Source organism: Urocitellus parryii, chromosome 11, assembly GCF_045843805.1.
Source record: "Urocitellus parryii isolate mUroPar1 chromosome 11, mUroPar1.hap1, whole genome shotgun sequence".
NCBI lineage: Eukaryota > Metazoa > Chordata > Mammalia > Rodentia > Sciuridae > Urocitellus > Urocitellus parryii.
In genome coordinates, this window is record NC_135541.1 from 39,403,872 (window position 1) to 39,428,017 (window position 24,146).

Genomic DNA, 24,146 nt, shown 5'->3' on the forward strand with positions numbered 1-24,146 from the left:
ATATACCAAAGTATTGCTTTTTCAAATTTGTTACATACTTTGATGTCTCCTTCAAAAATTAAGTAGAAAATGTTATAGTTTTTATTGGTAAATTACAATTAAATGAATTTGTGTCAAATAAAGAAAAGTATCATATCCTCTTGACAAATTTGCATAGTAATTGGTCAAACCAATTATTCCTTATGGAAAACAACATAAATGTTCAAAGCAGTCATGGACTTCATTAAATATCTTGAAAATCAATATATACTGAGTTGGCATTAAATAAATATATAAGTAAGGTATATAAAAATGGGAAAAAGAACACTTGCCTAGAATGTGTGAGATCCTAAAAAAAAAAAAAGAGAAAGAAAATGATTCTTGCATTTCAGGTTTGTATTATCATCTTATTTTAGATTGTATGCAGGTCCTGAAGTTGATATCTGGAGCTGTGGTGTTATCTTGTATGCTCTTCTTTGTGGCACCCTCCCATTTGATGATGAGCATGTACCTACATTGTTTAAGAAGATCCGAGGGGGCGTGTTTTATATTCCAGAGTATCTTAATCGTTCTGTTGCTACTCTGCTGATGCACATGCTGCAGGTTGACCCCCTGAAACGAGCAACTATCAAAGACATAAGGTAAGTATTCTTTTTGTTCCTGTTTTGCCCGTCTTCTATAGTAATAGTGAAGCCAATTGCTTGCTTTACAAAATTAGACTTTAAATATTTTCTAAGTATTTTATTGACCTTATTACACAAACCTGATCATGTCACTTATCTTTCAAACATTTCACATTGATGCCAAAACTTTTTAGCTCAAATAGCAAAGCATACAAGACACTTCATAAGGCCCTACTTCTCCTGAAGTCTTGTTGTCTGTTTTTATCATCACAGTCCTTGTACTACTGCTTGAACTTGTTGAACTTGCCCTTGTTCCTCAAATATCAGATTCTCTGCCTTTGTGTCCCTGTTATGCTTTTTGTCTTGATGGCTTTTGATAGCCTTCCATTCACCCTTTAGGGTTCTGCACACATGCTACCTCCTTTACAAAATCACTTCTGATTCTCCCAGGCAGGTTTCCACCTCTGTGATGTCAGTCTTTGGTTTGTGCTTTATTATTTCATTCTCATACTATATCTAGTTGGTGTGTCTTTCTCCTTTCTTAAATTATGACTGCATTAGAGGAGAGTGTGTCTTACTCATCTTTCTGTGTACCTTGGTGCAAGGCCTAGAAATATATGTACAGAAAGTACCTAAAGAAATTTCAAATGGAAAAATAGGGAGAGGTTCATGTATTTTACATACAACTGATGGAATAGAGCATAAAAAAGTTTTGCTAAGTTTTTTAATCCAGTAGTTACTAGTGGGTTTACTGTGAAGGATATATGAGAAAGTTTGGACAGTGCAATTGCTGGTGCTGCCACGAGTATGACCTTTATATAGCACAGGCACCAGAATATGTCAGTGCCTTCTGCTGATGACTTGTCCTTTATTTTTTTTTTGGAGGGTTTTTATTTTTACATAAGATTTCATCCATGCTTGTTTACAAATATATAACATATATATATATATTTAAGTGTATGTAAGTAAATATATATACATATATATATTTACTTACACTGGTAGGATTAATTTAGAAATTGGCTCCTAAAATTAAAAAGCTATAGGTATGGCTTTGAAAATTGGCAGCTTACCTTTTTGCAAAGATTTTATGTTCTGTTGACTAACTTAATGAATTTGAAATAAAAATTTTAGATTTTCTCTATCTACTTTAAAGAATTAATTTATTGGTATAATTCGCTTATTACAAATCCATTCCTTTAAAATGCATAATTCACTAGTTTTTTTAGTATGTTCACAAAGTTGTATTGTTACCATTATCTAATTCTAGAGCCTTTTATCCCTCTCAAAAGAAACTGTACCACTAGTCGTCACTTCCCATTTCCCTTTCCTCCTAGCCTGTGTCAACCACTAGTTTACTCTCTGTCTTTATATCTATTCTGGTCATTTCATATAAATGAATTCATAGACTCTATGGCCTTTGTGTCTGACTTCTTTGTTTTAGCATAATATTTTCAAGGTATTTCCATTGTGTAGCATGTATCAGTACTTCATTCCTTTTTTTCCTTGATCAGTATTCAGTTTGTTTATTCATCATTTGATGGACAGTTGAGTTGTTTCCATCTTTTGCTTTTTATGTCTGATACTGCTTTGAACATTCACATACATATTTTGTATGGTCATGTTTTTAGTTTTTATGGTTTTATTTCTAGAGTTTTATTATAATTGTTCTGTGCTGTCGTTGTCACTGCTCTTATTTGTTTAGTGATTTCCTAAACTAATTTTTTTTTCTTTTTTTGGTACTAAGAATTGAACCCAGGGGCTCAATTCCTACTGAGCCACAATCCCTGCCCCTTTTTGTATTTTGTTAGAGACAGGGTCTCACTGAGTTGCTTAGGGCCTCACTAAGTTGCTGAGGCTGGCTTTAAGCTCAGGATCCTCTTGCCTCAGCCTCCCAAACTGTCGGGATTACAGGTGTGCGACATTGTTCCTGGCCTCATTTCTTAAAATCTGTATTTTTTGTCATGTATGGTTGCTGAAGACTATCTTTGTTAGCTAAATAATCAGCTAATGATTAGACAGATTTCTTAAAATGTTGTGATCTGTGCTGGGTTTGGTGGCACACCCAGCTACTTAGGAAGCTAATGTAGGAGGTTCACTTGTGCTCATGAGTTTAAGACCAACCAGGACAATATGGTGAAACCGCATCTTAAAAAAAAAAAAAAGAAAACAACAACAACAACAACAAAAAAACTGGTGATATAATAAGAATCGTGTAATAAGAATTGTAATGCATTCCACTGTCAAATATAAATATAAGTCCCCTAGCCTTAGCCTTGATGAAAAATTATCTGTGTATCTTCAGTGCTCTGACAGGCAGTTGTTTATCACTTTATCTTAGCCGTCATCTACTTTGCAGAGCATCAAAGTTGGCCAGTGATGAGAAATTAGAGCCTTCTCAGTTCTTTCTTGGGCATGCCAACACCCCCTGCATATGTGTTCCTGGCAACCTTAAATCCCAGGAACATATGAAAGTTTTTCAAAGACCCCTTTGGAAGATTTTCCTTCTTAAGTTTTTGGGTCAGCTTCTTGGTTATGCATCTTTTATTGCTGCTTCAGACAGATGGGATATTAAACAGTTGCTGTTGACTGTTTTTGATGAATGCCCTGGGAGAAGGTTGTTTGCAGTGAGTGAGCTCTGATTCCTGTCAAATAAAGCAAGGCCTATCAGTGGAGGTTTCCAGGGAATTGCTAGCTGTGTAATATAATGACAGTTCTCATGGGGTAGGACTTTGGAGAGTTCTGAACCTGCTTTGCTCTTCTGTCTATCTAATCCTGTGTTTTTTAACACTGTTGGTTTTCTCAGTGATTGTGGACTCTATGTAGCTAGAGAAAGGAGATGAAGATAGGGCATCTTAAAAAGCCATATGTCACACTTTTCTTGCTGAGGTTCAGCCATTTTTCTTGAATAAAGACTTATCATATTGTGCAGAATTATGAAATTCTGCAATTTTCAGAATTATGAAAATGTTAATTTTTGGCAATTTTTGCTACAACTCTCAAGAATACCTGATTTCTTTTACTGCTCCATCCCATCACTATGTTCTCATGATATTGGGCTAGTTCAGTTCCTGGAGCATGTTAGACCTCTTTCTTGTCTCAAGGTCTTTGTGTAGACTGTTTCTTCTCTGGGAATACCTGCCTCCTAACTCTTTGTTTAGTTGACTTCTGACCGTTCTAGTGTTTGCTTAAATGTTACTCAGAGAGCAGCTTCCTTTATCTCTGCCTCCCATTCTGAATTATATGCTCTCATTTTGTTCTCTGCTTTTCCACCCTCAATCTTGATCACAGGATTTACATACTTGTAGGTATTTGTAACTCTATATTTATTCTTATGAATACTTGTTTAATATGTATCAGCTAGCATACAATCTGCCAAGAGGAATGTGTCTTCTTGTTTATAGTTTGTCCTCAGTAAATGTTCATAAATAATCAGTGAAATAGAAAACATTCAATCAAAATGTATATTGATCTGATTTTAACCTAAGGGATACCCAGTTGTAATATGTAGCAGTGCTTAAATAGTCTTGAGAGTGTGTTAGGTGAAAAGGATGTGATAACCTAGGAGGACAATACTAATGCCAGGTGCAAAGGCCCAGAAGTGTGAAAAAATGATTTAGGAGAGTGGTTCTCAAACTATTTAGTTTTAATATCTCTTTCCATTCCTAAAAATTATTAAGGACCTCAAAGAAGTTGATTTCTTAAAAAAATATAGTGTATATCTATCAATATTTAGCATGTTAAACTGAGCTGGGTTCCATCTCCAGCACCACACACACACAAAAAAGTCATTATTGTTGATACTGACCTCATCAGAACATCTTTAGATATTGGAAAACTTTCACATTCATAGAAAAAGATATAAATTATTACTTAATTCTAAATTTTCCCTTGAAAACTTGTATTTTATCAGTGGCAAAAAATATTGCTAGTTGTCTCCTCAAAGTAATGTGGTCACATTGATCATTTTCAAGAAAACATCAGCCTAATGTGGTCACATTGATCATTTTCAAGAAAACATCAGCCTAATTCCCAGGTCTGAGTAACTGTAGTTATTCAAAGGTAGAATTAATTAGCTTGCCCAGGATTACATAGCTAGTAAGTGGCAGAGGTGGGCGTCTACTATATTGTATTGCCCCATATCTGAGTTATTTGGAACTTGCCAAAGCATGTTCTTTCTTACAATAGTGTATTGTGGTGTTTTGTTCTTTTTTTTTTCTAGAGAGCATGAATGGTTTAAACAAGATTTGCCCAATTACTTATTTCCTGAAGACCCCTCTTATGATGCTAATGTTATTGATGATGAGGCTGTGAAAGAAGTATGTGAAAAATTTGAGTGTACAGAATCAGAAGTAATGAACAGTTTATATAGTGGTGACCCTCAAGACCAGCTTGCAGTGGCATATCATCTTATCATTGACAATCGGAGAATAATGAACCAAGCCAGTGAGTTCTACCTCGCCTCTAGCCCTCCAACTGGTTCTTTTATGGATGATAGTGCCATGCATATTCCCCCAGGCCTGAAACCTCATCCAGAAAGAATGCCACCTCTTATAGCAGACAGTCCCAAAGCAAGATGTCCATTGGATGCACTGAATACGACTAAGCCCAAGTCTTTAGCTGTGAAAAAAGCTAAGTGGCATCTTGGAATCAGAAGCCAGAGCAAACCTTATGACATTATGGCTGAAGTTTACCGGGCTATGAAGCAGCTGGATTTTGAATGGAAGGTAGGAAATTGTGCATTAAGGTCATTTGTAGAAGCTGTCTTGCTGTATACCAAATAGTCTGAGCAGGTGAGTAGTAAGGTCCATATAAAGTTATTTTTGATTTAAATATAAGTTACTGTGCTTGATTCTTCTCAGTATTACAACATGTACATTCAAAGCAAAACAAATTTCTATAAGAATGAAGAGCTGTCGAATTTAGGTATTTTGGAATTATAGAATAGCATTTTTGTCTAACAAACAAAAAGTAATCAATTTGAAACTATCTGAAAAATAGCTCACCTGTTTTAGATGCTTCATAGCAACAGAAATCCCTGAGTCTTCAAAGATAATGTTGTCACTTTTTTCTCTCTTGTTTTAGGAAGACTTGACTTTTTTCTTATCTTTTGTTTGTTTGTTTGTTTGTTTGTTTGTTTTAAGGGTAGTGGAGGTGAGTGGCAGTGACAGCTAACAGTCAGTGTTAATCATGCCATCAGGATACATTTATTCAGCAACAATTACTTTTCTTCTAGTTGAGAAACTCTCTTATTTCGTTCTTTTAATCCTTAGTTATGGCATATTTTTCTTACTATCACCCAGTTTTACTTTCTTTTAAAATTAGTGCTTTATTTCATTTCAAATCTATTGGTATATATGTGAGGGGGGCCTGTGATCCCAGCAGCTCAGGAGGTTGAGGCAGGAGGATCAAAAGTTCAGAGGCAGCCTAAGCAACTCAATGAGACCTTATCTCTAAATAAATTTTAAAAAGGACTGCGGGTACAGTTAGGCACCTCAGGGTTTAATCCTTAGTACCGAGAAAAAAAAAAGTACTTTTCATTTTAGATATTCCTTTCACTCTTGTTCTTTTCTTGAGAACTTTGAACCTTTTTTTTTTAAAGGAAGAAGAAAAGCATTCAAATTTATGATGTAAATACTCATTTAACATGCTTGAATAAATCAGTTACTTTCATTTCATTATTTGTACATGAATAAATGAAATAATATTTCTTAAGACTAAACATAAATGTCCTTTTTCTGAAGCAGTTTATTTAGTTAAAAAAGATGCTAATGTCTTTAAAACTTCTTTTTTTCTTTGGTATTAGGGATTGAACCAAGGCGGGTTTAACCACATTTTTAGTTAGATCGTCTAGGCACATTCCCAGCCCTTTTTAATTTTTTATTTAGAGACAGGCTCTCACTCAGTTGCTGAGGCTGGCTTTGAACTTGACATCCTTCTGCCTAAACCTCCTAAGCTGCTGGGATTTTAGGCATGTGCCACCACACCCAGCATAAATGTCTTTAAAATTTCTTGTTGAAAAAATTTTGAAACTCATATGCTAGATATTTTTAAAACCCAGAATCTTCTGTATCAGAGCTACAGTTTTCTTATCTTTAAAAAGCAAACAGTATCTTCTTTGCAGCATTATTGTGATCCTGAATTTTGTGACAGAACCTAACGTAAGCTATTAACATGTTAGCTCCCCTTTATTCCTTTGGCTCCATATTCATCAGTAAAAGTATTGAAGCAGAGGCTGGGTAACCAAGATAATGATTGATGCTTCAGAATGGATGTGTAAGCTGAACTATGTAATCTGAGTTTTCTTTAAGTTGTAATTGCCAAATGTAAATGCTGCTGTTAGTGTGAATTAAATAAATACTAAACTCCTATAATGTTAAAAATGTATTATTCAGTAACTTCTTTCTTACCCCACCCCATCAATTATTTGTTTTTGACATTCTTTTCATTCTTGCCATTATTGTTATTTTCAATAAGAATTTTTTTGTTATTTTTACTGATTTCCTGTTTTAGGTAGTGAATGCATACCATCTTCGTGTAAGAAGAAAAAATCCAGTGACTGGCAATTATGTGAAAATGAGCTTACAGCTTTACCTGGTTGATAATAGGAGCTATCTTTTGGATTTTAAAAGCATTGATGGTAAGGAGACTATGTAGCCATGAGATCAGAAATCTAACTTGGCACTAGTTGACCAGGTATTAAAAATCATCTCTAAGACATGGTGAGTAGTCATATACTAGATTTAAGTAATCTAGAGTCAACCGAAATGTAAGTGAGAGGAGATATATATTCATATATATTTAATATACATATATATATATACCTATATTTATATTATTATTTATTTAGTTTTTGTTAATGTGCTAGAAGAAAACATATTGCTAATGAAATATTTTCTTCCTGGGTAGAGACATCAGTTTCATTTCAGTGTTAATCTGGGCACTCCGTTGAGAAGGATTTAGAGGCCATGTTTGAATGGTGAAATGTTGGGATTAGTGATGTATGTTTTGGTTGTGGGAGGAAAAAGGTATTACTTTCTCTGTTCCTAACACACCGAAATATGACATTCATTTCTTTTTCTTTCTTTTCTTTTTCTTTTTTTGTTTTCTTTTTCTTTCTTTCTTTTTTTTTTTTTTTGATGCTGGGGATTGAACTCTTGGTGCTTTACCACTTAGCTATATCCTGAACCATTTTTATTTTTTATTTTGAGATGGTCTCACTAAGTTGCTGAGGCTGGCATCAAACTTGCCATCCTTTTGCTCTAGTCTCCTGAGCTGCTTCGATTATAGGCGTGTACCACCTTGCCTGACTTATAACATTCATTTCTAAGTTGCCCTTGTTCAGAGGGGTTTACTTACTATTCTGAATATAACAATTTTATAGGAAGGACTCAGGCAAATAGACCTCTCATATCAATTGCTTTTCTTTGATCCGTTTCAGATGAGATGGTGGAGCAGAGATCTGGTTCCTCAACACCTCAGCGTTCCTGTTCTGCTGCTGGCTTACACAGACCAAGATCCAGCTTTGATTCTACGACTATAGAAAGCCATTCTCTTTCTGGCTCTCTCACTGGCTCTTTGACCGGAAGCACATTGTCTTCAGTTTCCCCTCGCCTGGGCAGTCACACCATGGATTTTTTTGAAATGTGTGCCAGTCTGATCACTACTTTAGCCCGTTGATGATCTCCCTGATTTTTATCTTTCTGTTACTGCACTGTGAAAATCAGATACATTCTTTAAATTATTATCTTCTGGATATCACACTTCGCAATATTGATTGAAAAACATGAATATTTACAGCAGATTTGCAATGCCATAGAAATTACTGAAAACAAAGAAGTCTGACCTTTACTTTTAGAACTCTGTAATTCTATTGTACCTATGTTAAATTCACATAGGCAGTATTGTTAATGGGTGAATGTTGATGAAGATTGTTAATTTATAGTTGTGAATTCACTTCATAAGATGAACACACCTCACTGATGAACTGTCTAAGAGTGGTTTGCAACAGCATCTGGCTTCACTAACATAGATAAATCCATTTTACTTCCTAAATTTCACAGCTTTGAGCTGTTTATGGTCTCAGTTTTCTTGCACAAAATTATTAAAAAATTAAACAGCCTTTAGTAAGATATTAGCTGGGTGCAGTGGTGCACATCTATATTCCCAGCAGCTTGGGACACTGAGGCAGGAGGATCACAGGTTCAAAGCCAGCCCTTGTAATTTAGTAAGGCACTAAGCAAATTTGCAAGACCCTGTGTTAAAAAAGAGTAGGGTTATGCCTCAGTGGTTAAGTGCCCCTGGGTTCAATCCCAGTAACAAAAAAACCCCCAAATTATTTACAGGTTGGAATCTTAAAAGCCTGCTCTGAAAATTCCAGAAACCAAGTTCTTCCAACAGTTTTTGCAAACACTGCTTAGTACTCACCAGAAGGTCTGTGGTCTCTAAAAGGTACTCATAATTTCCAGGTTCCTTAAAAACAGTTTTGACTATCTCAGGGCTTTATCTTTGAGATTTCCCTGAATGATAATGTTTATCTTAAGAGCCTTCAAGGTTCAGCTTAGCATTGGGATATCTGGACTTGAAATAATTAGTCTTTTCCGTAAATTTATGTAATTTTAAAATATGTGCTCAAGGCCTACCTTTCTCAAATTCTTTTTATCTATTTATTTTTGCATTTAATCAAGAATGATAAAATAGTAGACAGTTAAATGAAGCAAAGCAGAATATCAGCAATCCCTTAAAAAAGAATTCTGATCTTTTATTTTGTGTGTTTGGGGGACAGGGTTGGGTGAGTGGGAGTAAAAGGTTAGAGTCCTATTGCATCTCATGGTACTAAATCTTCACTTGGAGTTAAAGTTTGTTATTGATGGTACCACCTTCCTCCACCTTCCCCAATAACCATTATCTTTGTTCATGTTTTCATCTTCAGTGGCTGATTGATTCAGCTGAATCTTTTTTTGGTTCCCTTTCTTGGTTGCTAGCCATTCAGATCAAAAACACTATTCTAGCCCTAAAGGCTTTTGTGTGCTTCCAAAGTTTAATAGGCTATGACCTTCACTGATGAGGCAGGGAAGCCTTAAGTAGTCTTTCCTGAAAAAAATATATGTGTTTTTTACATATATTACATATATGTATTCACATAACAGTTCTTTTAATCGAAAACCAGATTTTGTTTGTTTTGCTTTGCAAAATTTTTTTAAGATTAAAGAAAAAACTATATATAGCAGGATAGATACTAGGATATTGATAATATTTTGTTTTAGTAAAGATATTTAATTTTTTTATTTTTTATTCTAATTTGTTATATATGACAGCAGAATGCGTAATTTATCTAATTTTGTATTTATTCATTTATTGTATTTATGTTGTAATTAACAATCTCATTTTGCCTGGCATGCCCTAAAAATATTGAGCTCTTGAAAACAAAAAAAAAAAAAAATGAAATTGCTTTGATAGGTTTCTCTTTGCCAAAATAATGTTTTCTATCAAGAAGCAAATGAGAATGCTAGATCAAGTTTCTCAAGTATGTCTGTATCTTTAACCTTTTGATTCATGAATTTCAGGGGCGTCACATCAAACTGTTTTGTAGATTTTTTTTTTTTAAATGGTGTTAAATAATTTGCAAATCCAACTTCTTTATATGGAATCCTTGTTCACTGATTTGGGAAAGACCATAGGGTTGCAGTTTGAGATAGCTTAAGGTCTAAACCTTTGAAAGACTGCCATCTTGTGGCACCAAAGGGTAATTTTTTTTATTAGTTGTGGGGATAAGTAGTCCTGCTATTTAAGTGTGATGTGCATTATCAGTATGGCGTAATTTTGACTTTTCCCAATGTGCATGTCCCTCTTTTGGGAAAAGCAAGTCCACTTCATAATATTTGCCTAATTAAACAACAATTTTATAAGCAAAAAAACGTAGGAAGGAATCTAGTGGCACTGTTGCTTCTTTAGTCTAATACAATCAGACGTGAGACACTTTTTTCATATCAAAATTACCTTATATAGATGATGAGAATTTTCTTTGAGAGTTAAAATTTATTTACTATTTTCTCATTCTTGCCAATATTTATGAAAATCCACAATTGGATAGTTGAATTTTAGGGGAAATCTGAGGATCATAGTTTTGGTTCTTTTCTGCAGAGTTTTAAAAACAAATCTAGGTGTTATAATAAATTGATTTTCAGAGAGATTTCAGGACACTGAATGAAAGGGAGTAGAATGTTGTCATAGGCTTTTTGTTGGTCATGGGCACAGAGAAGGAAAGAATCTGTTGCTAATCCTCAATTCCTATCTCAGTCTTGTAAATTGGTTAACTGTGGATGTGGTATGTGGGCCTGGGCTAAGAGCACTTTCCTCTGGTTAAGATCCTGGGGAGAACTTCTATTTTTAGATTATAGGAAAGCCTAGGCTGTGCCATGGAAATGGACTCCATGTGGTTCTAGAACATTTCCCAAAGAATAAGAGATTCTGTGGGGTAAATTTGGAGAATACTGCATGTACTTCCCTCCATTAGGATGACAATGGGATCGGAGCATTGAAGTCTTTTCCTTCTATGAAAAAAGGAAAAAATATAATATAGTTTGGTTTAACCCTGCTTTGCCCAAATTAACTTGCTACTTTAAAAATTTATTCCATAAGGAAAGGAAAATTTCGAAAATACTTTTTCAGGAAAATTATTGTCCCAGGTTGCCATAATCAGGATAGTTAAGAATGAAATTGATAGCACTTCTTTTCCCCTTACCAGTTATCCAGGAGAACCTCATTCAAATTGAGAATCATTTTTTTTAAACTTGCAGACATGTTCATCTTGAGTGAATTGTGGACTAAGAATTTTTATGTCTACAACTTGTTTTGTAGCGTGTTGATTTTCTTAATTAGATTTTGTAATAATAGATGACTGAAAAACCTTAAATAAGATCACTCATGTAAAAGACTTAAGGCCACTGATTCATGCTTTTGACTCTGTGGGCAATGAGTCAGTATCATTAATTCTTTCAAATGTTTAGTCAGTGAATATTTTCTGAATACTTTTATTTAGGATGCTTGTTTTTAAAGCTAATTCCTATTGTCTTCAGTGTAAAAAACAGTTACTGTCTCAAATTGAATATTTGTGGAGGGAGGGAGGCAAAACATTTACATGTTGGGTGTTTGTTTTGATCTTTTAAGAGACACTTTGTAGTCTCTAGTGTTTGCATTCTTTGGTACTAGTCATCTATAAAGAGACTAGTCCCGAAATTAATCAGAAATAATAGTTTTTAGCTATTTATAGCACAGACAATTCTCCATTTTCTGCAAATAGGTTTTCAAGAATGGTTACATAATTCTGGTTTTGCTTTCTCTTATTCCCTAGCCAATTTGTACTCAGGGAATACCCATTTTTAGAATTAAACGAGACATAATTTAGAAAGTAATCATAACCATTACAAATTTTTAGACTACTTTATCTGTTGCATCTGCTAATGTGCAGTATACTGAGTTAATGTAAGCACCACACCTATTTATACGATGTAGAAGCCTAGAAGATGCCTACCACAGACACTATATTTTTGTCCATTCACTGGTTAATAATTTAAATCCCATTAATATCTATGAAATCCCAGTATTTAAATGCTAGACACATTCACAATTTTGTCTCTTTTGTTTTTGTTTTTAAAAATACCATTTCAGGCATCTGACATTTTTGCCTGGTCCTCCTGTCATCCAGTGACTTTAAAATAAAAAAGGAATGTTATTTAATAGCAGTTCTCAGAGACTGTTAAAAACTCTGCATGAGGGATATGTGCAATCTATTGATAAGTTGCGTCCTGCATTGGACCTCATTTTTATGACCCCCAAATGGGAGGGATAGAGGAAAGACCTTTAGGGTATTTTGGAGCTTTAAAAGTCTGCTTTTTCTACTTTTCATATGATTTGCATTGGTGTTCACTTTTTTATATATTTATACTAGTTTGAAAGTTCAACTTTGGTTTGGTGAGGCATTTGATGGTATATACTTGAATATTTTTCTAAATACAGATGCCCTCTCATATACAAATAGTAAAAATCACTCAGAAAACCAGACAAGTTAAATATCAAGTCTACTTGGCATAAAGCAAAAGATTCCTAATTCGTAGTGATGGAAGTATTTCATACATTTCTGTAATAAGTTTTAGATCAAGGGGCCCTCCCTATTTGTTAACTATTACAGTGATTTTGTGAAGTAACCAGAAAAAGTGTATTATGTTACCACTCTCCAGATGAGGAAGCGGGGGCTAGAGAGCTCTTAATATGCCTTTAAGGCTATACAAGTATTCAGTGGTGATCAGACTATACCATTTTTCCTCTGGGCAGAACAGTTGAATGAATGAAACATCTGAGTAGTCAAAAAATAAAAATAAACACAAATGTATTGCTTTCCATTCTTAGACTGACATAAAGTAGGATTAACTAAATGTTTCCTAATTATATTGATTATACCAATTAGGTATAATTTTTTGAACTATTTATGATTAGCATATCGATTTTTGTAGGAACTTCTAAGTTGAGGGTGCTTAAAAAGTTACTGAAGAAACTTTGTGACATAATTCTTCATATAATTTTATTTATGTGATTCTGATAGCACAATCTCTGAAAAGAAAAAAAGAGAAACAAAAACTAGCCTTAGTCCATTTCTAATTTATCATCAGTTTTGACTATTTCCTGAATTAGCCTTCTCTAAATTTCACAGAGGATAGTAATTTTTCATGTTGTATGCATATTAGATGATATTCATGAACAGAAATTACCTAATTATAATTGGCTTGATATTCTCCCAAACCTTTTAAAACTTTGAACCTGAGTTTGATGAGCTTTAAAATGTATGTAAACCTAACTAGACAAGTTGCTGGCATCCTTACTAGTCTTTCCCACATGTATGTGTGATGCATTTGATGCCACTGAATAGTAACAGAACAAAGACCAGGACCCACAGTCTAGACTGGAGTAAGTTTTAATTAAACTTCTTCAGCCATAACCTGATAAGAATCAGATTAAGTCTAGAAGTTATCAGACTGTGGTGCTGTATTAATTTCGCAAGCCAATGTTAATGTTTACTGCCAGCCTTGCACAGCAATGCCAGTCTGCAGCCTTGATTGTGTATGGAACTTTTGGTAACTATCGTTTATATCTAAAACAGTTTAGATTTTATAAAAGTTATTCATGATTATTTGAACAAGCAGGGTAGGTAAATTTCAATTATGTTTAAAGTGCAATTAAGGAAATCCTAGAATAGAGCACTCCTTCCAGGAAAAAAGTATTAAGTATTTGGAATATCCTGGCATGAAAAATTTTTGAACTTGTACATAGAGTTTTGACAAGCTTTATACAGTGTTTTCTTTTTTAATTCAAGGTTTCCTACTTTGAGTTAATTTAAAATTTCAAGGAGGAACAAAAATATTCTAGGCAAGAATTGCATGGTTAATTTTTTTCTGCTAATCTAATTTTCACAGTTAAAATTCCCTTTTAAGTATGTTTTGTTACCCAAAAAAGGCCACTTTTCTAAATAGATGACATTTTCCTAAAATGGGAAAGAGAAACATCCTGTTATAAAAACAAACACTAAATTGTGCCTTCTCTCTCATGTTACAGAAACAGTAATAGTAAAGTTGTTTGAACTGTAATTTCTTTTTCTCTGATCCCTCTCATTTCCGTTTAGATCTAGCCTCCACAGACAATCTTACTTAGTTCTGCCTGTCTGTTTTCAAGTTTGTTTGGCCAGACCTCACACTATCAGAAGTTGTTCACTAACTGTGTTTTCTGTTTCTTTTTTTATGTTGTTTCACTTTTTAAAGTCACTTTAGTAAATATTTGGCTGCCTTCTCATGTTTTTAAAACGAATGCAAAGTTAAGTAGTCTTTGTATTTTGCAAGTTTGTATAGGAAAGAAAGAATACAGAGCTAAGGACAAAATCTAATTGGAATCTGATTCTCCTTTTGGCTGCTATAGCAGCACAAGTTGCATGACCTCACTTACTCGTCTCTTGTACAAAATATGGATGATAACCTACCTCACAGATGTGTGTGAGAAATCGTTTCAAGGTCCTTGTTTAAATGCAAGGTTTATATCCCCGTATTTAATGTAAATCCCTTCTTTTTATAGATACCTTTGATACTGATGAGTATCCTGATTTTTAGGTAAGTTTTATGTGGTAAGAACATAGTGCTAAGAATGTTTCAGACCACAGTTTCACAAATTATGGTGTTCTTATTTTGAGATATTTAAAGTTTCTTGGAAACATCAGATATTTAAATATCAAACTTGTTTATTGTTTCAACAAATAATATTCGGAACTTCTTAATGTCAGCTGAAGCTGCCTTAATGTATCAAAATACAACATTCTGTTAAGACTGTTCACAAACATCTATGTTGTACAATGTTTTGAGTATTTAATGTGAAGTTATTATAGAACTGTAAACTCAAAGGATAGTACCTTGATACTGTTAAGAAGAATGGTTGTGTTCTTTATCATGTATGCTAAAATGTTATATAGTGAATTTTGAGTACAGCAAATAAAACTGAAAGTTGATAGCTTTTAGGTTATTTATGTCCATGACAATCATAATATTATGTACAATTGGATAGTAATTGTTCCCTTTTTTTTTTAAGAATATCATGTGTTCTTTCTTTCTCAGCCCATCTTAGGAAACTAAATCCGTAGGCTGATACCTTAACCCACTGGAGCACTGGACTACATCTCTATTCAAAAAAAATTTAAACTATTGAAATTGGGACCACTGGTTTCAGAGGGAAAACCAATACTAGATTTCCAGTGCTTATGTATTTTAATAATGGCATATTCAAATTTCAGTTTTGTTTGCTAAATATTTTTTTGTGAGAGTTATATGATCTGTGAGAAGGATTTGTTTTCCAGTAACCATGTGAAAAGATGTCTTGAATTACACTGCATTTCATAGATACAGGTTCTCTTGGTAAAACCAACTCGTAGGCAACAAACACAAGGAAAAGCAGCCTAATTGCTTATAAGCTTTTTCCACAAAATCAAATTAAAGTCACGGTTAATTTGAAAATTGTTTTTGTTTCTGTTCAGTCATTAAGCTAATATTCTGCATTTCAGCTAATACTGAATAAGCTATTTTAGAGCAAGATTGTTTATGACTCATCAGATTTCACACCATCTTTGTTTATTTTGTCTTTGTGTACACTTTTTTTTTTTAACTGTAGCTATTTGGATAGTTTTCTATTTCTGCTGTAAAAAGTTACTACAAATTTAAGGATTTAACATAGATTTATTATCTTAGAATTCCATAGTCCAGTGGACTTAACTGGTTTTTTCTAAAGGACTTAACACAAATATCATAATTACTTAAATAACACAAATTTATTTTCTTACAGAGAAATCTAGTGGGCTTAGCTGGGTTTTTGCACAGGCTGAAAACCAAAATAATAATAAGGGCTGGGCTGTATGAGAGAATCTGCTTCCAGGTTCATCCAGGTTGTTAGCAGAATTTAATTCCATGTTGCTCTAGGACGGAGGTCTCTGCTCCCTTTCTGGCTATTGACTAGGTGTCATTCATAGCTTCTAGAGGCCACTGGCATTCCCTGGTCAACGGATGGCTCCCTTCATCTTTAATGGCAGCGATGGGATTCAGGCTTGGGATTTCCTCTTCTTCTCATACCACTTTTCTGACTGGCTGACAGATTCTTCTGTCTTCTACTTCCAGTTTAAGGTCCCATGTGATGAAATTGGGTCTACTTGGATAATGTAAATATCTTTTTATTTTAGGGACCACTGGTTAGCAAGTTTGATTTTGTTACAAACCCCCTTTTACAAAGTCACATCAAGTATTTACATACATAACACAAGAGGGTAAAGATTACAGAGGCCAAAATTCTGCTCAGCATAGCCATAGAATAGGGAGAAAAGACCTTCAAACTAGTAATCGAATTTTATAGAAAATCCTTCTGAGAATAGAAAGTAAACAATCTAAATGTGACTTTATATGTACTGTTGTCACATTTCATATTATTGTTATGTAAGAGCAACTTTTTGAAAAACACTACTATAGTCCTCACTAAAAAAATGTAAACATCAAAGTCTGGATAAATAAATATTTTAGTTTTCCTACATTTTAAAGAAAAAATGTATTTTTTTAAAGTAAAGTTTTTTTCCTTTATTTCCTAAATTGCAAGGGTAAGGGATGCTTATTATTGGAAATTTGAAGAGTACAGGAAGTTTAAAGAAACATCCAGAGGTTTATACTCGTTTTTTTCCTCTCCCTATTTATCTTCCTGCACACACACACACACACACACACACGTGTATAATATATCCATCCCAAAAGACATTCTGAATATGTGCAGGAAAGGGCCTGGTTAACAAGGACGCTATTCTCATCTTGGAAGACCAGGGTTTTCATGGAGGTGCTAAGGAAAGATTTTGCTGGCGTATATTAACGTTGCTAGAGGTCCAGCCTACATGTTATAGTTTGGATCTTGAATGATTCCCAAAGGCTTGGTTGGTCCCCAGTCAACGGTGCTATTGGGAGGCTTTAGAACCTTTAGTAGGTGGGGCCTCATGAAAGGAAGTTAGGTCATAGGGGTATGCCCTTGAAAGGGTATTGGGACCTTAATCCTTTTCCTCCCTTCTAACCTATTTGCTTCCTGGGTCCCGTGAGGTGGGTAGCTGCTGCTTCTGCTTTGTGCTCCCATAGTGGACTGTATCACCATAGGCCCAAGAATAGTGCGGCCAAGCGACCATGGATATTGAAACCTCTAATCGATGAGCTAAGGTAAACTTTTTTTTTTTTTTAAGTTGATTATTTCAGGTATTTGTCACAATTATGGATGGGAAGCTGACTGACAATTTTTAAATGGGCCAGTGTTAGCCTCTGTTAGGGTTAAGAATCTGTGTGTGATATCTTACCTGACAAGATGGTGTTATCTTTACTATCTTTAAATAAAAAATTAAAATATAAACTCAGTCTTTTCGCTGAAGCTTTATGCTAGTTTCTAGGAGACTGATAACATTGGCTTGGTGTTAATTATGGTGTTTAGGTTTGAAAACTTGGTAGATCAATAATATGAGAAAATTAGTTTGATTTAGAGAAGGAAGGGAATGTGGCTGTTTGTGAAATATAAACATAACCACATTAAGTATTGATAGAAGACAAGCAATTATTCTAAAAACCTATATGCTATATCAGTAATAATTAGGCAATAAAATTTTTATTAGACCAAGTGGTTTCTACCATAAAAAACATTTAATGTTTTTAAAACTGAATATTTATTATAGCTATGTAAAAGAAATTCTCAAACCCAATCCATTCTTTCAAGTCTCTTAAGAATTGAATTTTAAAAATGTGGTGTTTGTTTTCAGCATCTTTCAAATTCAGAAAAAGCCAGGTATGATAACACTAATAGAGTATTGTTTATTTACCTAATTGCTACTTAAATTATCCTGTAATAATTTGACTTCTACTTAAATTATGTTGTAGCATAACAGTGCTGTAAAGTAGACGAGTGGTTTTAGCTCCATTTTACTAGTGCGGAAATTGAGACCCAAAGGAACTGAACTAGAAGAAACCCTGTGGTGAGATAAAAATGCAAGGGCCATCTTTATCTCAGTTCAGGTTTAATCCCACCGCCACTCCAGGATTTAAATACTTCATTGTTTGGTGAAGTGGCTTCTCTTTGAGCAGGAGTACTGCATGAAAGGTTTCTGCTCAGCATAGCCACGTTTCCTCACACTCACTTCTTGCTCACAGACCACACTCATCCTCTTCTTCAGTGTCATCTGCAACAGGTCTTGGCTTAGAAGTTATGAGAGGCCACAATTGTTCATTACTGGGTAGGAAGTTTAATTCAGAAGTCTGTAGTCTCTAGTCCAAGCAGAAATAAATTACCATTCTTTTGTACCAACCTTAGTCTAATCTCCTGAAAAAGAAGTCTTGGAGCCATTCCCTAACTCTCCTTCTCACTCATCTTCTCACCGACACGTGGTGTCTCTTTGACCTCTGATGGGGCTCCTGAACTATGTGCCTCAATCTTGCTATCCTCATTTAAGGCTTGATGACCTTTTCCTTAGAATATTGTAAAAACAATCTTTTCTGTCTGTTGTCATCTATGCAATTGCCTCCTGTTATGGTTTGAATATGAGGTGTTCCCCCAAAAAAACTTATGTGTGAGACAATGCAAGAAAACAGAGGAAAGGATTGGTTTTTTGAGAGCCTTCATCTAATCAATATATTAATCTACTTGAATGGATTAATTGGTAACTTTGGGCCTGTAGGCAGGGTGTAGCTAGAGGTGGAGGGTCACTGGGTCCCTGCCTTTGGGGCATGTGTTTTGTCTGTGGTGAGAGGCATGCCCCCTCTCTGCTTCCTGATTGCTCAGTCCTTAGCTGCTTTTGTTCTTCATACCCCTTCCACCAAGGTGTTCTGCATCACCTCAGGCCTAGAGCTGTGGAGTTGACAGTGGACCTAGACCAGAAATCTTGATCATCAAATAAACTTTTCTTATCTAAAATTGTTCTTGTCAGGTCTTTAGGTCACCACAGTAAAAAAAGCTAAAACCCCTCCCTTTCCCCAAACATCTGGCATTTTCTTCCTGCTTAACCCTTGAGTGGCACACCACTCTAGAGCAAAAAGCTTGAGCATGCTGGAGCATGCCGTGTCACATTCTAGCCCAAACACCCCATTTCCCAGCAGTCTTCCTACTCCATTTGCCTCAGATTTCTTCATAGTCACCAGACAGAGCATGGGATTTATTTCAAGAACAAACTTCAGTGTCACCTTTTTTGTAACATCTTTCTTAACCCTGTAGCCATGTCATTTATAATATTATTTTAATTATGCTATTCTCTAAATTCTTAAGTATACAAATACCTTTGATTGCTGTCTTTTAGAATAAACTTGGCCTTAATTAGAGGATGCAAAAAATATAAGAATAGTAGTTTCAATGTAAGAAAGAAGAGGCCATGAATTGCCCTGCTTAAAGAACTGAGGGAAATTTCTCCAGTGTTTCAGTGCACATAAAGCCACTTGTATAAATTCTACATATGCATTCAACTGTCTTAAAATCTGACATTCAGTGCACATCATTTAAAAAATAGAATCTGTTTATACCTCTGCTTTTTAATTTCCATTTCATTTAAGTGAAAAATACTTGAATTTTATTTGAATGAATTTTGGGGTATAGACAAAATTTTTCTTATTTTAGGCAACAGAATGTTTTAAAGTAAGATAGCATCTATTTTTTAGAGTTTGTTAAATATATTTAGATACTTCTTTAAGTGATACTAGTTGAACTTAAGAAAAATTATTTTTCTGCATCCTATTCCCAAAGGAACCAGGAATAGCATCGATCAGATTGTTTTTGTGATAAAGTAAAAGGACATTTATACCTTGATTTTTAAAAAAAGATTAAGTCAGAATTGTTTATTATATCTTAAATTTGAGAATTTTGAGGACCTTCATTATCAGAGTTTATTGTACCAAATTTAAACTAATATCTAAAAATTACACATGCTTACCTTACTAATATTAGAAGCAAACCAGCCATCTGCACAACTGAATAGTCTTGATTTCTAACTTTGGACATGGCTCATTAAGCAAGTGCTCACATAACAGTTTCACATTTTTTTAAACCAGCAGTGAAATAGATATTGAAAGAGAAAACTCTTAAGAGTCAAACCAACAACTAAATGTTGAGGATTTCTTGTTTTTTTTTTTTCTTTCAAGTGCCCAACAAAAGTTCCACATATTCCATCTGATTTCGACATGTAAACAAACTGCTGTAAGGCAGGACTAAGCTGCTAGGACCCCTTCTCAGTTGTGCAGCCTTTCCCTTCTGATCTTGACCTTTCTATCTGGACCAACCTTGACTCCTGGGGAAAAAAGAAACATACATTTTGAAGTAGAGGCTAATGGAACAGTGAGGAGGAGATTTCTGGGAATTTTCTTATCCAGTTTCATAATTTCATGTTGCTTTAAAATGTTTATAAATATACAGTGTTCAATTTGATAATAGACTCAGGAGACAGTAATAAAGTCTCTCCTAATGTCTCCTTACAGGACAGAGATCATGCTGTGTATTTAATTTTCAGAACTTTTCCTGAATTTCAGTAAATTCAGCAGTCTTTCCTTGAGACTAATGCACACAACACCATATTATTTATAACTTACAATTTGAAGTATAAAATTAAACTACTTACTTGAAATCTAGATGTTCAATGAGTACATATCCATCTATAGGGAAAAAACATTGTTATTAATCTGAAGTTTTTCTAGAAAATGTTTTTTTTTTTTTTGAATAGTGATTGAAATTTTATGGGCAACAAGCCAAAAAACTTACATTTCCCTTTAGAATTTCGACATATCACTAGATTTTGTTCAGTGGTGTCAATGACTTCCAGTTCTTCTCCAGGTGTTATTGGCAAATCAAATATTCCATTTCTTGAATTACTGGAACATACCACTGCTCTATTGATGACGATAATTTCTTTGTCATACTGAAATGAAAAAAATCACTAATCAGACCATGCTTGCACAGCCATCGTCCTTTTTCACAATAACCGAATTAATGGAGGATATGATAAAGTTACCTCAAAATTAAGACTCTAGATATTAAAAAATCCCTGAAGGAAAGAATATAACAGGAAGGTAGTGGTGAAAGGGAAAGTCATTTTAAGAAAACCATAGCAAGATGTTAAGTATGACATTTTGTATGATTTTATTTTTTTAGAGAGAGAGGGAGAGAGAGAGAGAGAGAATATGAATCCTTTTTTTTGTGGGTGGACAACATAATGCCTTTATTTTTATTTTTTTATGTGGTGCTGAGAATCGAACCTGGGTCCCGCCTGTGCTAGGCTCTACCGCTGAGCCACAGTCCCAGCCCAATGATTTTATTTTTAAAATGTTCTTGCACCTGTTGTCTAATTTTACTGGAGTAGAATCCTGGAAGAAGAGAAAGCTAAAACCTGAGTATAGATTTAATAATCAGGGAAGGCATGCTGTTAGGTAACAAAGTTACTGCCAAACCCAGGAAAGGAGAACATTTTTTAAAAACACCCAAATCCTCTGTGTAGCCCCCTAGACTTTATACTACATACCGATCATTTCTAGATGGCACTCTTACATCTCCATGTACAAATACTTATTAATGTGAGTGCCTTCTTCCACTCTTAGAAGTATTCTGAATTTGGATTATAAATCATAAGAAGACCCTATACCAAGAGATATAAGCTATAAGATATTCTTTTTGCTAACAATGTAATAGCATCTAAATAACTGGTCTTGCTCTCTTGGGGCTATTGTTTACTGTGAGTCCACAGTGATTTCTTAGAATACAAGTCTGACTAGGCCACTTTCCCATTTATAAAGCTCTGAAAACTCTTCATTACCCTTAGGATATGAAACACATTTCTGATCTTGATATTCGGGGATCTTTGCATGCTATCATTCTCCATTGCTCCATCTCTCCTTTATTGAAGCCTCATGGAACTATATGATAATCCTTGAATACCCTGTATACTTTTCATATTTCCATTATTTTGCTTGTGCTGTTTTTTTTCTGCTTAAAATATTCATTTGTCTCTTGACCACCTCACCTTTTATGACTGCTATATATAATTTATTGTTTACTATGTATATACTCCTATTATAACATTTAGTAAACTATTTTAAGAAATGAAAATAAAGGACAGTCTTATTAATCTTTATACCCTCAATACCCGAGAGCGATGTGATACCCAATATTTTATAATTTGAGCTGGATAAAAATTATTGAAATAGCATAGTCTTTAATGGCAACTACAAAAACTCATGACAGAAAAAAATATATAGGAAATGAAATTTCTGTCCCATGTGAGACAAGTCAAAAATATGAGGGGAAAAAAGCCCTAGACAGGATTTAGGAGTCTTTTCAACAAGTAATTGCTACATTATTGTTTTCCACCTAATAAAACACCACCACAATTTGCAATAGATAATTTCAGATCACGGTTTCTAGATATAGTAACCATAGTCAGCTTTGGTCTAAGTGGAAGTTATAAGTGATTGAGAGATTTATGTATATTCCTTTTTTAGTTTGGTTCAAAACAGTTTTGGATGTTTATAAAGTATTAGGTAGTCATTTGATTGTTAGAATTGTTTGATTTTTAGAATGATGGAATAATGTTCCATGGACTCTTAGTGACAGAATAAGATGTCAAACACATTCCTTTCTCCTTCTTTCCCTCCCTCCCTTCAGTTATCATTTGTTTGTATAGTCATTCGCTCACTGAGCACCAGGAGTTTAGTTTTTTGTTGGAGGCTGGAAACAAACTTGACAAATTAGAATCCCCTTCCAGAGGGACTTGGGAGATTAGTCCAGGACAGGACTAATAAAGCATAATGTTTGTAAACAACTTATAGATAGTAGAGGTAGAAAATATGCCAAGGAGTGACTTGACTTGGAGGAACTAGGAAAGAGTGAATGACATTTGAACAGTGCCAAAAAGAACAACTCTTAGGAGTTTTTCCAGGCAAAGGGACTAGCATGTACAAAGGCACGTCAATATAGAAATACATTAGGAAAAATAAAAATAAAGTATTGGTGAAGCAAATTTTTAGGGTCTTTAAAAGTGCACATTTGTAGCCTAGCATCAACATATGCGCCTGTAATCCCAGTTGCTCTGGAGGCCGAGGCAGGAGTATTGCAAGTTCAAAGTTAGGCTCAGCAACTTAGTGAGGCTCTAAGCAACTTAACGAGACCCTGTCTTGAAAATAAATAAATAAAGAAAAAGAGCTGGGGATGTGGCTTAATGGTTGAGTACTCCTGGGTTCAATATCTCTGGTACCAAACAACAAAAAGAAGTTAATCGTTGCTAATTTTTACCTTCAGAGGAAAACATACCTGAAATCTTTCTCTAAAAAGTTTTTCTTCTTTTCCCATTCTGTTTTTTTCTAAGTTTTGCATCTTGGTTCTGAAGAATTTTCTAGGAGAGAAACTGGCAAGAAACATGCAAGTAGTCTACAAAGTCATTCTATCTCAGGACAAATTCAGGCATAACTAACTCTGTATAATTTCATATGAAATTGTATATGTTTATTTATTTATACACATAACCTCCACTAGAGCAGATTGTTGAAACCACTGAAAAAGGTAATTAAGACTAATTACTGGGGCTGGGGTTGTGGCTCAGCGGTAGAGTACTCGCCTGGCATGCACGAGGCACTGGGTTCGATCCTCAGCACCACATAAATGTAAAATGGATATTGTGTCCACCTAAAAAACTTAAAAAGTAAATATTTTTAAAAAAAGACTAATTACTTTTCCCCACCATTGAAAAGAAAATTCTATACATTTGTGTGTATGTGTGTGTTTTATTTTGATGTTGGAAATAAAATCCAGGGCCTTGTGCATGCTAGGAAAGCACTCTACACTGAGCTATACCTCTAGCTCCATATATTTTGTTTTCTTTTTTTGTGGTACTGGGGGTTGAACCCAGGGCCTTGCATACACTTAGTGCCCAATCTACCACTGAGCTACATCTCCAAAGCTAAAAAATATTTTTGATGACAAAAT

General features: G+C 34.5%; 2 protein-coding genes across 2 annotated transcripts in view; one reads left to right on the forward strand and one right to left on the reverse strand.

Annotated features, from left to right (window-relative positions):
- Positions 1-15,652, forward strand: part of Prkaa2 (protein kinase AMP-activated catalytic subunit alpha 2) — a 67,210-nt gene extending 51,558 nt beyond the window's left edge. The window contains exons 6-9 of the mRNA XM_026382110.2: positions 396-620; positions 4,825-5,329; positions 7,116-7,242; positions 8,044-15,652. Coding sequence (XP_026237895.1) covers positions 396-620; positions 4,825-5,329; positions 7,116-7,242; positions 8,044-8,282 — 1,096 coding nt within the window. The 3' untranslated portion in view covers positions 8,283-15,652. The remainder of the gene's footprint in view (positions 1-395; positions 621-4,824; positions 5,330-7,115; positions 7,243-8,043) is intronic.
- A 2,594-nt stretch (positions 15,653-18,246) lies between these two features.
- Fyb2 (FYN binding protein 2) overlaps positions 18,247-24,146 on the reverse strand; it is a 66,005-nt gene continuing 60,105 nt past the window's right edge. The window contains 4 exon segments of the mRNA XM_077791548.1: positions 18,247-18,391; positions 20,794-20,827; positions 20,934-21,090; positions 23,475-23,568. Coding sequence (XP_077647674.1) covers positions 18,247-18,391; positions 20,794-20,827; positions 20,934-21,090; positions 23,475-23,568 — 430 coding nt within the window.